Source organism: Andrena cerasifolii, chromosome 3, assembly GCF_050908995.1.
Source record: "Andrena cerasifolii isolate SP2316 chromosome 3, iyAndCera1_principal, whole genome shotgun sequence".
NCBI classification, from domain to species: domain Eukaryota; kingdom Metazoa; phylum Arthropoda; class Insecta; order Hymenoptera; family Andrenidae; genus Andrena; species Andrena cerasifolii.
In genome coordinates, this window is record NC_135120.1 from 2,333,955 (window position 1) to 2,350,956 (window position 17,002).

General features: G+C 43.2%; 2 protein-coding genes across 4 annotated transcripts in view; one reads left to right on the forward strand and one right to left on the reverse strand.

Annotated features, from left to right (window-relative positions):
• Gcn2 (eukaryotic translation initiation factor 2 alpha kinase Gcn2) overlaps nt 1–17,002 on the forward strand; it is a 387,266-nt gene that overhangs the window by 12,035 nt on the left and 358,229 nt on the right. The window lies entirely within an intron of this gene.
• On the reverse strand, nt 2,991–16,672 carry LOC143367205 (uncharacterized). The gene is made up of 3 exons (XM_076808829.1): nt 15,708–16,672; nt 15,182–15,671; nt 2,991–3,212 (listed from the first exon to the last, which is right to left on the reverse strand). The coding sequence occupies exons 1-3, from the start codon at nt 16,670–16,672 to the stop codon at nt 2,991–2,993; spliced, it is 1,677 nt and encodes a 558-aa protein (XP_076664944.1).

A 17,002-nucleotide genomic window follows, 5' to 3' on the forward strand; every position in this document is an offset into this window, starting at 1 on the left:
GGTGAAACCTCGTCGAGCGCATTTCCGACCGTCGAATCGTCGCATCAATGTAAAGGAGTGATCTGAGTGTGAGAAGCGTGGGGACGAGAGTACCCTGTTTGACGCCGGTAGCGCATAAGTATAAAGTATGAAAGAACGAAGGTGAGAACACCTAATGACATCGTGCAACGGTTGCTGGGGCATGATTGGGACTGCGGCGTCAGCTTTTCTGAGCGGGCCTCATGGCCGGACGCTCTCGGGGGCGCGAAGCTGAAGTCACTCTTTGTCGTACAGTCGCGGAGAGCGTGACAAGGTGTCCGTGGAAAGTAATTCTTTGCTTTAACTCAAATACCGTTTCGAGCCAGAGATTCCTAAGTTTATAGTGAATGGACTCATCTTCCACGTTAGATAGTGTTTTTTTTCTTTGTTTTAACTTGATCGTTTTCTGAATCTTATAAATCTGCGTTTTATATTCGCTTAATAATCCTGGCTAATTCTCTACGTTGCGTTGGGATCAACCTTCTGTTAGATCTCACTCCTTTTTGCGCTTGTTTTATTCTATATATATCGCTTTCATTTATAATAACCGTCAATATCGTGTGTGAGTGTGAATTTCTCTTTCCTAGGCGCGGAACAGGTGTTTTAGAGAGCGTTAACGAAAAGGGCATACGAACGAAATTCGAACATTGTAGAAAAATAGCCGATATAGCGGGTGAGTTGCGCATTTCTTTTCCTTAAAACATTGTAAGCAGTTAACGATTGGCGAGCGTAAATTCTTGTAAAGCAAATATTTTATGTGTTCTATTGCCAACTGGCGAGTGCGGAGGTAACGGAGAGTCAATATTGGCTTTAGCCAATATTTTGGGACTACCCTTGGCTCTTTAGCCCTCTTAACGTCAGAACAAGAGAAAGAATAAAAGTATAACTATACACATTTGAACTTTACACTCGAGCAGAAGTTATTTAATGAAATACAATAACTCAGTGCGGGGCCTGTATAGGACTAGATCTTTGAATCCCGATACCAAACGAAATTCTATAAATTACTAATTAATAAATTGCACTGTAACGCGCATAACATTCTTCCGATTAGACCGATTTGAATACCAAATCCTCGAACTCCGCGTTTACCTAGTAACCGCGTTACAATGTCAACGCGTGCTTATACTCGAGAGATAAGGGATCTGTCTTTACAACACGTTCCATGAAAAGTAAATTAAGTGATCAGTGTTAGTGGCCGTGCAGTGAAGTGAATATTCGGTACATTAACCCGGATGCACTTGACGTTGCGATCCTTACCTTCAGGTGGTGTTATACCTGCCATCAGCTGAGCAGTGGGCGCAACCCTACCATAAATCTTTTCGTCCACCCATGACCTGGATCGGCACAGTGACCTACTTAGTGACACAGGTTTTCGAAAAGGAAGGAAAGGAAGGAAAGGAATGCCCGTAGAGATGAGTGATATTTAATTTATTAGTGATTATTAGGTGTAGAAATAAATTCTGTTCGATTTTAGGGTTCAATAACAGTTTGATTTAAAAAATATGAAAACAACTCAATCATCGAAATAATTTCCATTATTGTTAATTACCTTTTGCCATTTTTCTGCTAGCTTACGAATATCACTGCGATAGAATTCGGTTGCTTTATACCGATTATGTAAATCCAGTTTGAAAGAATTTATTCATACACCTAATATTATTTTTTAAATTTAGTTATGTTGGCCGCGATTAAACTACGGATTTTTACCTCAATAACGAATTATGATCACTTGTCACACTTTTTTTGTTACATACCTTTTCATTTATGCCTTATTTGAAAACGAAATTTGCGCATTTCTTGTCCTCTCACTTCAAACAATTATTATTTATGATTCCGCTTTAAAATAAAACGGTGTAACGCGATTTCCTTCGGTGCATACCGACTTGCTTGTTCATACCTTCGTAGTACAAGCGCAGCGGCCTGCCGCGTAGCCAACGCTACAACGGGAGCTCGGGCGGAAGGCGCGCGCTCTGATTGGTCGGGGGTTTTTGTTAATATCTCGTTAACGAAGCTTCGGACAATATTTTCGCTAAGGAAAAAGTTGTTTCAAATCACCCCCTGAGTCACCCCTTTCAAGGAACTCCGACATTTTGGGACACCCTGTATACCGAAACCAGCGGAGCGTCACATATGTGACACACACACACACACACGCACACACACCATGACCCGTTGCCAAACGTCAGCGTATAATAATTTATTTTTATGAGAAATTGTATCGGATGGTGTCGGATGATGTCGGGAACGATCGGCGTTTTACATACCACGTATTCGGGGGAAAGAGACGGCGCATTACTTTAAACTTAAAATTCTAGGAGGGAAAGAGACACCACTACATAGGGGATAGAATCGCCTACATTCTATAGCTAACTGTATTTCAAAGTGTTCCGATTTAACGTCGCTGCGTATTGCGCGATCTCGCGTAATTCGACTACTCTGGAACGGCCGTGCAGGGTGATGTCACTTGGCAGCGTGAAGAATGAAATGTAACACTGAAACGCCGAATCTTAAAATTAGATGGCGAAGAGGATGACGGGTGAATGAAATGGAGAAATAATATAGGTTTAAGATATATATTGTTACAAAATCATAAAATAAAAGAATATAATTTAATATAATGTAAAAAATATAAAAAAATAGAACAAATATAAAATAAAAAAATAGAATATAAAATAAAAGAAGAATATAAAATAGAATATAAATAAAAGAAGAATATAAAATAAAAATAGAATATAAAATAAAAAAAGAATATAAAATAAAAATAGAATATAAAATAAAAAAAGAATATAAAATAAAAATAGAATATAAAATATAAATAGAATATAAAATAAAAAAAGAATGTAAAATAAAAATAGAATATAAAATAAATAAAGAATATAAAATAGAATATAAATAAAAGACGAATATAAAATAAAAAAAGAATATAAAATAAAAATAGAATATAAAATAAAAAAATAATATAAAAATTATTATGGCGGTGAGGGTGACGGCTGCGGCAGCGGTTGCCGTAACCCTCGCCCGCCGATCCATGGCGGCGGCGGTGGCGATGGGGACCGCGGCCGTCTTAGCCGCAGTGGCCCCACTCGCCGATACGGCAGCCAAGCCGCTATCATGGGGCCGACCGCATTCTCCGCCACAGAGGGTGGTACCTCCTCCTCCACCAGTCGCCGGTTCATCATGAAATATAAATTCTAGAACACACAAAACGTCGATATAATATCGATACAAAACATATTAAATATCAAACGCACAAAAACAATGCAAAGTATTACATACTTGTAGCGGCGGTGAAGGCGGCGTAGGCGGCGACGGCGATGGCTGCGGCGAGCCCCAGTCCGGCGACAACACGCGCGGCGACGGGGGGGACGGCGGTGGCGACGGAGGTGACGGCGGTGATGGCGGTGACGGGGGTGACGGTGGTGGCGAGTCCTGAAACATAGAAACCCGCGATATAATATTGACACAACCGTCTGATTTTAACCTCACTCGGTATCAATGGTTAAACGCGATATATGTGAAAATATTGCGAAGTACATACCTCTGTGCTGTCTCTGCACTCCGGGGCAATTCGTAAGAATCCCATTTTTAGAAAAATGATGCTCGCAAAGAAAAAAAAATCGGACTGTCACTGTCACAAGTTGAATGCAACTGGTTTCGATGCATCTCCTGGTTCTCGCATGTCAAAACCCCCTCCAATTATGAAATCGAGAAATGCGTAGCTTTGCAAAGGAGGATGCCTTTGTTCTTCGCCATCTTCATCACAGGCCACCTGCATTTTCGCTGACCATCCTCCTCCATGTACTTATCTTCTTCTTCACTGAGCGTCCTCTCCTTATTCACACGCATCTTCTTTCCCTTCTTCTTTGACACATCATTCGACTAGACCATATCACTCTGATCGCGTTTTGAACATGTATCGAACTCTGATCACATATTGAACACCTATCATACCACTCTGAATGTGCATCGAACATGTATTGAACATGTATCAAACGTGAATCGCACCACTTTGATCGTATATCAGCCGTGTATCGAACATGTATTGAACTACTTTGAACATGTATCGAACCACTTTGAACGTGTATTGAACGTCTATCGTACCACTTTGAACATCTATCGAACGGGTATCGAATGTCTATCGTACCACTTTGAACATCTATCGAACGTCTATCGTACCACTCTGAACATCTATCGAACGTCTATCGGACCACTTGAACATCTATCGAACGTCTATCATACCACTTTGATCATGAATCGTACTACTTCTACATAATAATTACAACTATCGTCTTAATCTAGCGTACATGCAGAAGGTTGGAGGTTGAGGAGGGTGAAGAAAAAACAGTTATGCATTAAAAATTGATTATATTTTATTTGTGTATTTCCCTCTGGCGATTAGCCCACCAGTTGAATATTTTAAATACATTTTGCATGGCACAGTGCTTTGCGTGTCTGTCACATCGCAGAGTATTAACTACGTTTAGCTTATTTAGGGATTTGATATCCTCGTAGTCAATGTCTAGCGTCTCGATGATCACGTCCGCTCTCGTATTTTCATCGAGGAAATCCACGAGCCAATCGCGTTTCTGCAGCCCTTTAACGTATACGACATGGGGCGTGTCATCTTCCTCGTCGATCGCATCGGCTACAGCTTTCATAATTAGGTGTTTAGCCATACTGTACGGAACGTCTCCATTTTCCCAACGTAGTCCATGATGTTTTGCCACCAACCACCGGATGCTCGATTTGTCGGATGTTGTAAGAAGATATTGTGGCATCGAACTCCCAAAAATATAGTGCGAGAGAATTGTTCCCTTTCGTAGGATAGTCACTTCCTTCGCGACAAATCTTCCATCGACGATGAACCCTTGCAGGTCAACGAATGTTGGTACGACCATTATCGATACAATTTAGAGGTCCGTTCGCTTCCAAGACAGACTGGAGAATGCAGTCTTTCTCGTAAAGCATCTCGATTTTCACGATGAAATTTTGTATGAATTCGGTACAGGAGAGGGCGGGCAAGTAGAGCAGTAATTTAATTGATTTTGCGCACCACATTTGTCAACGGATTGTATTCAACTACCCGATCGTGCAGAATCAGACAGTAGGCCGTAGTATTTGCAGATACGTTTTCTTTACAATCAAATTCTATGCGCACGTCCACGGTGCTATTCTTGATCGACTCATTTTGTCGCGAGCAATCAATCACCACGAGGGGGCCAAATTGCAAAAATTGGGCCACGGTGAATAATGTCTCGTTGCAACTATGTCCGTAATACGATTTACGAAAATGCGTATACATGTTAAATACGATGGCGTACCTACTCTTGTCAAAGTCCAAGTTCATGTCATCGTATGGGTAAAATTCCGAGTTGAGAAAAAGTTTTACATTGGTCAATATGCAGTGGTCGAATCGAGTAACATCTTCAGTCATCACATTCTTTTGAGCAGTCTGTAGAGCAAAGATAATGTATCGCGGCTTCTCCAACTGTGCAGCTGCCTTCACGGCCCACGAATGCTTGGTCGTGCTCTGTAAGAGAGGATACTCGTACAGTTCCCACGAGCGAAAACTAATGCTCAGGTTTTGTTCACTTTCCAAAGCATGTAGCAACGACAGCTTATTAACGTCGTTCAGCGTCACGTGAGGCATCCGCCATTGCACTTTAAGTAATTCAATTTCTGGTTCCAACGTCAGCGATCCTATTAGAGAATTGTTATCGTTGCGCGATCGTATTAAAATCAATTCGTGACGCGCATTAATAACCATGCGTTTGTAGTCCTCGCAAAATCCCAACAAATATTTGAGCGGGATGCACAAATTGAAATGATTTTTCACTATTAGCTCATCGTGCCGTTTCAAGCCCCATCCCGCATTCTCCATATTTTTGTCTTCATCAGATGTCATCGATACATAGTTTTTAAGCGTGCTAGTTATTCCAACGTTTCTGTTGCGATCAATCTCCACACCATTCAGTTCGTATCGAATCTCATCAAATATGAATGCCATGCAATTATTTCCCAACATCACCGTTGATACATCATTCGGCTTATTTATCATCAATTTCCCCTCCAGGTAGAGGAAACTTTCACACGGTAATGTGTATAAATCCTGTTGCTGTATAGGTATTCTTATCTCATCGCTGTATCCAAACGTTGTGTTGACGTAAGGGTTGTATGTGTGAGTCTCAAGCTTGACGATGCGATCATCAAACGTCGGCTTCGCGCCAATGCGTAGAATGTCGGTCATTTTTCAACTTGATTGCGTACAATGAACCCCAGCGCTTTCAAAAATGCAATGTTCGCAGCACTGAGCCTCTTCTTTTTAGCGTAATCAGAGCTGTTGCAGTTGTTGTTCTTGTTGTTGTTGTTGTTGCAAACAATTTCGTTTGGAAGAAACGTGTTTCTGGAGTCGTTCAACACAAGCATCTCATTCGGCCACACCACATGTATTATCATCGACGTCGTCGTACGTGCAGTCTGATGGTAATCTCTTCACCTCGAAAATCAAGCAACCGTCCGTCTTGATCCACAACGTGTATCGTTAGATCCGAAATGACCTGTGCGGTGATTGGAAGGTAAATGATCTGCGCGGGCGTTTCCGATATCTTATATCCCGGCGGTACTCTGGGAGAAAATTCATGTATCGTATGTACGCGCTTCCCATTGCTGTACGCGCTAGCGGTCACGCTACATTCTATGCGAATAATGTTCACATTCATTATATTAATCGGATCGTCCGATTCGTGCCACTGTCCCGGTTCTAATACGCGATTCGTGGAGAATCCCAGTAACGATCCAATGTTATTGGACTTCGTAAAGTCTACAATGAACGAGCAGTACAGCTCACTTTTCATGGTGTTGTTGTTGGGCGCAACACTATAGGATACTCATCGTTGTCGCCGCCATCGTTGGCATCGGTTCCATCGAGATTTTGAGGATACCGCTCGAGTAATCGCTGTTTCAAATACTCGGCAATGGCGTCTAATTCGTATGAACCGTGGGGAATCGTAATGTATTCATGGCCGATGTCGACGCTGCTGTTGGTCTCATAGTTTGTGGTGAAGTAGAATTTATCGTTGCTCGAGTCGATGTCGGGTATTGTATGGTAAGTTTCAAGGGTTGTTAGGCCAAGCTCGTAATCATCGTCGCTCAAATCTATGGGCGGAAAATAGCTCACCGCGAGGGTGCTACTCTTGCCGGTTAGAGTGAATGTTAACGACATATTCCAAGCTGTACGACTGGACTTGTACTGAATCAAAGTGGTGAGAACTCAATCCTTAAATTTGCGGCCAATCGTTTGTAGAAAGCGTAGAAATAATTGACCACAATTGCTCTGATTGTACTCCTGATAAGGCGCGTGATTGTATTCGATTTTCACGACATCTTTATCCAGATATTGTACCAATTCCTTAGGCGGTCGAAGATTGCCAAAGCTATCGAAATATACAGGGTGTCCCACTAAGGAGTGGACAGCGCGATATCTCTTAAAGTATTGTCGATAAAAATATAAAAAAATAGGGAATTGCATGGTTCGAGGGGGCCCATTTATTAGCGTGAACGAATTTTGTTTTCGATTATTATTTTAAAAGATACGATGGTCAGGTTCGGCTTTTCAAATGGAACTATTTTTTTTGAAGACCTGAGTTGATAGTGCGTTCCAAGACAAATTCAATAAGCTTTAATGTATACACTTTATTTCCACTGGTTTTTAAGATATTGCGCTTGCAAATTGACTGATTTTCACTGCAAGAAACCCCTCTGGAATGGCAAAAACCACGGGTGGCACTGCCTGTTGAAATGGATACTTACCTGCCAAAGGTCTACGCCAGAAATGGCAGGCCCAAAGGCTGGACAATTCTTTTCCGTCAGAAATGCTACTTAGGTAGGTACATCTGCGGTATCGAGAAGCGCATCGTTACTTTTATTTCGCCCTTGCTTCTACGCTCGGATGGCCGGTTCTTTCGGGAGGGATGCAAGTTGGATTGGTTAGGTTAGGAGGAGTGAAAGTTGCTAGACTAAATTTCAACCATAGGGAGCAAATTGTATCAGAACCAATCCAACTTGCATCCCTCCCAAAAGAACCGGCCATCCGAGCGTAGAAGCAAGTGCGAAATAAAAGTAACGATGCGCTTCTCGATACCGCAGATGTACCTACCTAAGTAGCATTTCTGACGGAAAAGAATTGTCCAGCCTTTGGGCCTGCCATTTCTGGCGTAGACCTTTGGCAGGTAAGTATCCATTTCAACAGGCAGTGCCACCCGTGGCGGCAGTAAGATCGACCCCGGTCCTTGCTATTCCAGAGGGTTTTCTTGCAGTGAAAATCAGTAAATTTGCAAGCGCAATATCTTAAAAACCAGTGGAAATAAAGTGTATACATTAAAGCTTATTGAATTTGTCTTGGAACGCACTATGAACTCAGGTCTTCAAAAAAAATAGTTCCATTTGAAAAACCGAACTTGACCATCGTATCTTTTAAAATAATAATCGAAAACAAAATTCGTTCGCGCTAATAAATGGGCCCCCTCGAACCATGCAATTCCCTATTTTTTTAATATTTTTATCGACAATACTTTAAGAGATATCGCGCTGTCCACTCTTTAGTGGGACACCCTGTATAGCACGATACCCTCTCTTCGCATACGCCACCCAATGAGTCCCCGGTCCCTCGACATTGTCCAAATTCACGATACCGCTCTGGTTTCGACGTACTCCTCCAACAGGTAGTGCATTGCGCATAAAAACACCTCTAAAAAATGGAATACGCATACGTTTTGCCAACTCCTCCAATTGCGCATCTGCAGTTACGCCCTCGGGCATTTTTATTGTCTTTGTGGCGTTTTTTTTTCGTTTCGATATTTCCTGTCCGCGCTTGTATGGTGCAAGATAAAGTCCGCGGCCTTCCATGGTGCGATTATGACGTTGCATTTCCTGCAGCTGATGTTGCGCCGCCTTATTATCGTTTAACGCCTTGGCGATCCCCGTTGCTCCACCGGCTAATGATCCGAGAACACCTAGCAGCGGGAGAAGTGGTAATGTGCCACCTCGTTCTGCCACCGGAAGAATCCGCTTTTGCGATGCTCTCCTTGCAGTCCTTTTGCGGGTTTTTATTTTCATCCCCATTCCGATTTTCGTCTTAGCTTTCATAGCTGCCCAAACAGCTGTAGCAGCACCTCTTTCACCCAGAGTCGAGTCTCGCGCAAGGATGCGTTTTCGCGCTTTGTCAGCGAGAACCTTATCTGCCGCGTGCCTTTCACCGAGGTCGTTGCTACGCGAATATGCAATATCGTGTTCGCGACACGCTGCGTCCAACGGATTGATGCATCGATCGCCTCTAGCTAATCGTTTTGCCAGATGAGTTCCTGGACCACAAAACTGATATCCCGGAATATGTAATTCGATAGGTAACGCGTTTATCGCCCGATTTAACAGGCCACAACCTTTCTTTACTCTCTTCGGCGACATTCGCTGCAGTTTTTAATCAATGGTGCTGGACCGTCGATATGCGTTCGCTGCCAAGGGCGATTATAATGTTCCAAGCACCGATGATGCTGCTGAATCTCAGAATCGGCTTTTATATGCTCGGGGAGTCTGTCCCACAACTGATCGATGTGTCTGCCAAACTCTCGCAGTAGAATAATCTTTGGTATATATTTCAACTGCTCAGCGGTTAAGTCTCGAATATCACAATTATACGACAGCATCAGAAGCATTTTGAATAATGAGCTGTTTTGCTCCGGCGCGAGCCTATAAATAGAGCGCACCGCAGCTTCGATGTATCAAAATCATTTTTCGCAGTTCACGGAGAGGATGCGATTCGTGCGACAACCTGTGACGATACGCGTGACAAATTTTGATGATAAATCGCAAATGATGTCCTCGAAATCGAGACGCAGACACGGTAGCATGCTACCAAACACTATACGCTGCCTCATTTGTGGCCCATCAAATTGTGGAAAGACCAACGTGCTGGTCAGCTTGTTGGAAAGTCCTCACGGCGTGTGTTTCGAGAACGTGTACGTGTATTCCAAGTCGTTGCAACAGCCAAAATATACGTATTTGGAGAATTTATTGACTCCGATAGATGAAATTGGCTACTTTACATTTTCGACTAACAGTGACGTCATCCCACCGAGCGAATCGCTTCCGAATTCCATTTTTATCTTTGATGACGTGGCATGCGACAAGCAAGATACGGTAAGGGAATACTTTGCAACGGGGCGCCACTCGAACGTTGACTGCTTCTATCTCTGTCAGACGTATGCAATGATTCCCAAACATCTTATACGCGACAATGCGAATCTGCTGATTCTGTTTAAGCAGGATGGTACCAACTTGAAACATGTTTACAGCGATGACGTAAACACTGACATGTCTTACGAGGATTTCTGCGCTTTGTGTCGTAATTGTTGGCAACGGGAGTATGGTTTCATGGTGATAGATAAAGATAGCGCGATGTCCAATGGACGTTATAGAAAGGGATTTAACGAGTTTACGGTACCATGACATGCTCAATCGTCGTCAACACGTCGGTGGGAAAGCAACGTCTGCGATACAATGATGATTAGTAGTCAGGAGATTAAGGATCGCGAGAGAATAGCGATGGAAATTGCAAAAACCAGCGAATCCATTCGCAGGAAACATCAGTCTTTGAAGACTGACAAGATGGATGAAGATATCGCGCTGGAAAGATACTTTAAACCTATTACCGAGCCCTTAAAACATATTGTGGAAAATACTGCTGAGACAGAAGCTTACATATCACCTGCGACGAGTATGAACATTGAAACATTAACGCCTAAAACAAAAATCCGGCCGAAATGGAACGCATCGCGTAAAAGAAATAGTAAACAGTCATACATGTCATTGGAAAATTCGCTCGTATCCTCCACACCAGTTCAATCGAAGCGGAAACGGTTGAATGTCACATCAAACGATTCCACGGTTCCTCCTGCGCCAATAAATACATTTCCCGATGTACAGTCGCTCACAACCAATGATGACGAAGACGTGCATGAAACTTCTGCCGATGAATCGCTGCAGCATCTATTACAGAGCAACTCCAAACATCCGAGGGGCAAGAAACGTTTCGCAACCATTTCGGTCTGCTGGGACAAAAATACATGAGCGCAATCCTAAGTGGTGATAGGGATACGACCATAGATTATGTGTACGGTGTACACTTTGGTGGTAGTGGAATGATGCTGGGGGATAAGGCTTTCGATATGGACAAGGATAATAATATAATCATAGACGGTGTAAGATATGGAGGAACGCCCGGTCTGTACGAACTGATTTTCAAGAGAATTCCCGATGATGCTATATACACAGATGCTGATAAACAAAAATACAAAAGTATACTGCTGATGACGAATGCACAGAATCCCATATTGGGTAACAAGGGATACAAGTACAAACATGTAATTGCGCCACTACTACCCCGTGTATTGGCCAGTAATGCGGGGAAAGGTCTAAGGACACCGCGAGTCATGGTGGTAAACGATAACAAGATCGATTATGTGCACTGGGATGATCCCAACGAGCTGGTGGATCGATTGCGTTTGCTGGAAGCGTCGCGTCAGGCGGGTAACAACTCGCACGACAACGAAATTCTATTGATTATCGAGGAACTCCGTGAGGCAGGCCTCATTATAAATTAAACCGCACGCCGATGATGTGCACTGTATGCGTCGAGATGCCGATCAACAAATTTGGGGTACCGCTCGAGAAGAGTGGAGTAGCTACAATGGACTATTACAAATGGAGCGGCATGCTTCGAAATTATATGCGTGATAACGCTCTTTGCGTGACCGGTGCCGACTTTGATGCAAAATCGCGCAAGATACGCAGCAACAATGCGAAGGAGAATCATGCGAGACGGTTGAACTTGTCCAGAATTTCCTTGGGGCGGTGGAGAGCACATAATGCACGTACACGATAATTATCGCATCATTCGTGGCAAAGATACATCTGCGATCAAACATGCAGCCATTATCGAAATCTATGAGTGAAGAAAGCCATGACCACAAAAAGCTACAACTTGTGGAGGAATTGCACGCTCCAGCTCGAAGACATTTTCCTCGGAGGCGCGTCATAGTGCGTGGATACGACGATTTGTGGCAAGCTGACATTGTAGAAATGCGTCCATACTCGCGATTCAACCAGGGTCACCACTACATACTCACCGTCATCGATGTGTTGAGCAAGTATGCATGGGCGTTGCCGCTCAAGACTAAAAGTTGCGCTGAGGTGACTAAAGCGTTTGTAAAGATATTTAGAGATCGATATCCGAAAAATTTGCAAACCGATCAAGGAAAAGAATTTTACAACACCGATGTGCAAAAACTCTTGAAAAAGCACGACATTAATCATTATTCGACGTATTCGGTGATGAAGGCCTCCGTCGTAGAACGTTTCAATCGAACTTTGAAGAACAATATGTGGAGCTCAACTGTTTACGCTCAATGGAACCTATAGATGGACCGATTCACTACCGCGTCTACTTGCAGAGTATAACGCGCGAAAACATAGAACCATCGGAATGCGTCCTTACGATGTTACCCCTGCGATCGCCGACAAGCTGCTAGCCACCGTATACAGCAACATAAAGATCGCTGCTCCAGCGAGATTCAAGTTGGGCGAGTTTGTGCGTGTAAGCAAATTTAAAACCATCTTCGATAAAGGCTATACGCCGAATTGGACAACGGAGGTGTTCAAGATAGCCAAAATACAAGCAACTAATCCCGCGACGTATCTGCTTGTCGATTCCTGTGGAAAACCCGTTGCCGGAGGATTCTATGAACACCAGCTGCAACGCGTCACCGATTCTGATGTGTATCTAGTGGAAAAAGTGCTGCGTAGAAAGGGGGATAAGGTATGTGTCAAGTGGCTGGGGTTTGATAAATCACACAATTCATGGATAAATAAAAATAATGTATTGTAAAATAATAATAATGATACATGATTCAATAAAATACAATGATATATATACATGTGTGAGCAATTTTATTTTACATAATTCCACTATTTTATAAGAACGAGTTAATAAATATAATAATTTTTATTTTACAATGGTACTCTATAATGTCCCCCGGGCAGCTTGTCAGTTGAATCGGGTACGATATACCGTTTGTCATCGTTTGGACTTAGAGCGATTTTGGATTCCGCAATTGTGTACACTTTGTGCAATTTCGACCGTATGCATGATTGCCTGCGAACCATTTCGATCTCCTTATGCAAACACTGCGCGTAGTCGTCGAAAGTTATCGTTCTGACTATGACGTTGGTCTTGACGCCTTTCGCCTTTTTCGTATCTTTTTTACCATCTACGTGGAGTGCATACATTTTCGCTCTAAGACCTACGAATTCGGTCATTATCATCCCATTATTTTCGTCCTTCATCAGCCCCGGAACCTTCTTATTTAAGCGGGGCATATTATATGGATTGTCAGTAGGATAATCGCTTGTGTCGAATCTATCGATATTGTGTTTCATGGTCTCGTAGATATCATCGCATTGAATGTGATAGATGAGGCTATCAGTATCTGTATATAATATTTTACATTTTTGACCATGCAATGGAGACATGTACTCGTGATGAAATTCGTACAAACAAATTTTCGATATGTCTAGAATGCACATACCCACGTATATCGGTTTGTTGAATTTCACCTCGAGTTTTCGCAATTCAACAGCTATTAAATTTTCCGAAAAAACACTTCTGCTGTGGAAATTTGGTTTCGCGATCATTGCCTCCGCGCCATATCGCCCATCCCAGTGTGTTAAAAGTTTTACATCTACGTGATTTCGCACATTTTCCATAGTTTTACCGAATACCGCGTTGTTCATCAATTTGTACAAATTTTTTTTCAAAGTCGTTTGTCGCGCATGTTCTAAACCGTGTATTGAGTTCGATGTAATCGCGGAGCCAGGGAGATTGAGCGAATTGAAGCGCGCGGTGTATCTTTGTAATATGAAGACAGTGACTCGTGCACTGCTGCAGGTTGCGATAATGGATAATGTACCGCTGCTTATCGTACAATGTTGCGAGTAGCTTGTCCTGTCTGCTGCCAGGTGGTTTGGCACGCGTCGGGCAGAACGGTAGATCGGCGTGAGTGTCGTGCAGACGTTGCGGGTATTCCAGATCTACCTCGAGAATGTATCCCGTGGGTGAATCGACAGCGATCGAAAACACGTCAAAATTTGCGACATCTTCGACCCATTGAAATTTGGTGTATGGTAAGGGTTGGCAAATTGCCCATCCATACAAATTGTTCATGTCAATGTACATCAAGTACGATGACTGTTCCGATGGGTCGTAAGATGGCATGTACTTGTTATTGGCTTGTGCGTATCTTCCGGAACATTGGCATAAACCGCCACGTATACCGCGTTCGATAAACATGACCATATCAACGTCTGTGAGCAATTTGAACGTAATTTTGGCATGTTTTAGCATGGCAACCCATGTAAAGCCAGGTAAAGTATAATAATGCGCGGAATCTAATCTGTAACTCTTGATACAACTTTCGCGACAATTTTCAAAAATATCTGCCAATAACAAGACATCTGTTTTCAAATACAAGTCGCTGTATTCGCCCAAGGTTCTAATCCCGAAACGTTGCCAGACAGTCTCGGCGTGCGCGTAATCGCTCTCGGATACAGTCTCACCCGTTAACGAACTGTAGAATGATTCGCGCGGTGGTAAGCATGGATCCTGCAGCTTGTTCGCGCAATCAAGGTATTTGTACGGAAAGACACCCTTTCGCGTCAATAAATTGAAATCTTCAGTGGGTAATGTTTCAAATTGAGATCGTAAAAATTTTAATTTATCTGCGCTCAGAAAAGATGCTAATTTGTCGAGACTGGTATTGAGAAATTTGTACGAATCGATGAATCACAATTTAATACAATTTCGCAAGTCTGATTCTTCAGCCGTATCTTCAATATTTTTCGTGAATGAAATATATTTTTCTTTAGTTATGGGCAATACATCAACGCTGCCTTCGAAAGCGGTAGCTATTTCCTCGACAATAAAATGCGAATCATAGCCGGATAAATTATGGAAAACTATTGGGATGTAAAACGCGTTTTTAAAATTTAAATTGCACTTCGAATGTGCGGGGCCTCTAAACCGTCCGGATAGATGGCAATGATCACGCACTCGTTTATCATCAGCCTTGAATGGCTTTTCACAAATATGGCAATGCTTCGCGCTGTGAAATGCCCCCCACTGGTCTTTCGACAACTTTTCCATGGGAACATTGCTGGCCAGGATGGGTTTAGCAAAATCCGCAAAATTTTTCAGCTCTTTCACGAACCAAGAAACGCAATCCACATCGCGATGATATCGATATGCTGATAATGATGCATCGTACGAGCAATGCATATAATAGCCAATACTATGCACCTTATGTTTCTGGTACGTGCACAGTTTGTGCTCTCCCGCATCCTTCTGGACATCCTCCGTTTTCTCTAGGATGCACTCTAGATCGGCGTACACCACGAAGGGGAGTCGTTCCTTCCTGCCGTGGCCATCGAAACTGAGCAAATTGTTGTCCTGGCTAGGCAGCAGAAAGGCGCAGTCGTTCATCTCTCGGCAATCCACTGTGTGGGCCTCCATCTTCTCAGTGGATCCAAAGTAGTGCAGGCATCTTTAAAATAAAATTTTTATTTAATTTTTTTCGCACCGATCACAGATGAATTTATTTTCTCTGTGCCTGCTCAACTGCATGCTCACCAGTCGGGACAAGTTCTTGATCAGCACAAAGTGTCCCACATTGCTGTCCCCCTGTTCTGGCATGTAGAGCAGGTTTGCGTGCTGATCTCTCTTGTGGTTGGTGAGATGCAGTGGAAAGATTGTCAACCCTTTTTCCGTCTTCTTCTCCTCGAAGCTATAGACGTTGATGGAGATGTTGTTCAACCCTTCAAACTTTACAATTTGCTTCGTGGACATTGGAAACTCAATGCCCTGGAGATTTAGCACCAATGTATAATGTGGATATGAACTTGGCCGATGAGGGTTTCTTTGGGCGGTATGGAGAGCTGCGACCACTGCCCATGCGAAACAGGCGTTATCCTCAGATCGCACGCTAATTGTCGCTTTCTTCATCAATATTTCCCGCGGCAACTTGTGGTGACACCCGGCACGCAGTGGATTGTACTTATTCACGTTGACGGTTAGGTTGAGATTCCTCGTCAATGCCCATCCGCTGTCGCGTTCCTGGAACTCTTCCAACGATGCCAGGGTGGGTTCGATGACACATCGTTGGTACCACTCCTGTAGATCGGATGTACCGAAGAGTTCGCAGTTTCGGGTATTGATGCTTTTACAAGCATGCTTGTCACCTGCCACAAATTCGCCGTTGAACACAGTATGCACTTTGAGGTTCTGATGTTTCGTCAAGGCGCCATGTACATGTTTCAGCACAATGGTCTCCGCATCCTGGAGGAAGTTGCGCGGCTCGATATAATTCGAATTTAGCACGGCACCGGTTAATACGCGGCTATCGAAAGCAGTGCCTATTTCGCGCCACAAAAGTTCTGTGCTCGAATACCCGGCACCTTCGCGCTTGAAACGTCCGCGCAACGAATATTTTAATCCTTCGAGCTGCGCGATTCGAGCAACCAGCGATTGCTGAACACCGGTTCGCATTGGTATGGATTTGTGTCACGTCGAGATCGCCATAGCCGACAATAAAGGCAGCGAGTTAAGCTTTTCAATGTCTACGTGGAAGCTCCTGCTACAAAACGAGGTGGACATACTCCAATGATTACGCAGCAACGCAACATCGCCCCAAACTCACATTATAATTGATCATTTACGACTAGAGTTCACGCGTATGCATGATGATCAACTTATTAAAATCACCAATAATCGCGTTGTCATATATATGACTGAAGCCACGATGTGTAAACTATTCGCGTACAATCATTGCATTGAACATATGTATACGTGGCTAACTGAAAATATGTACTCTGTAAG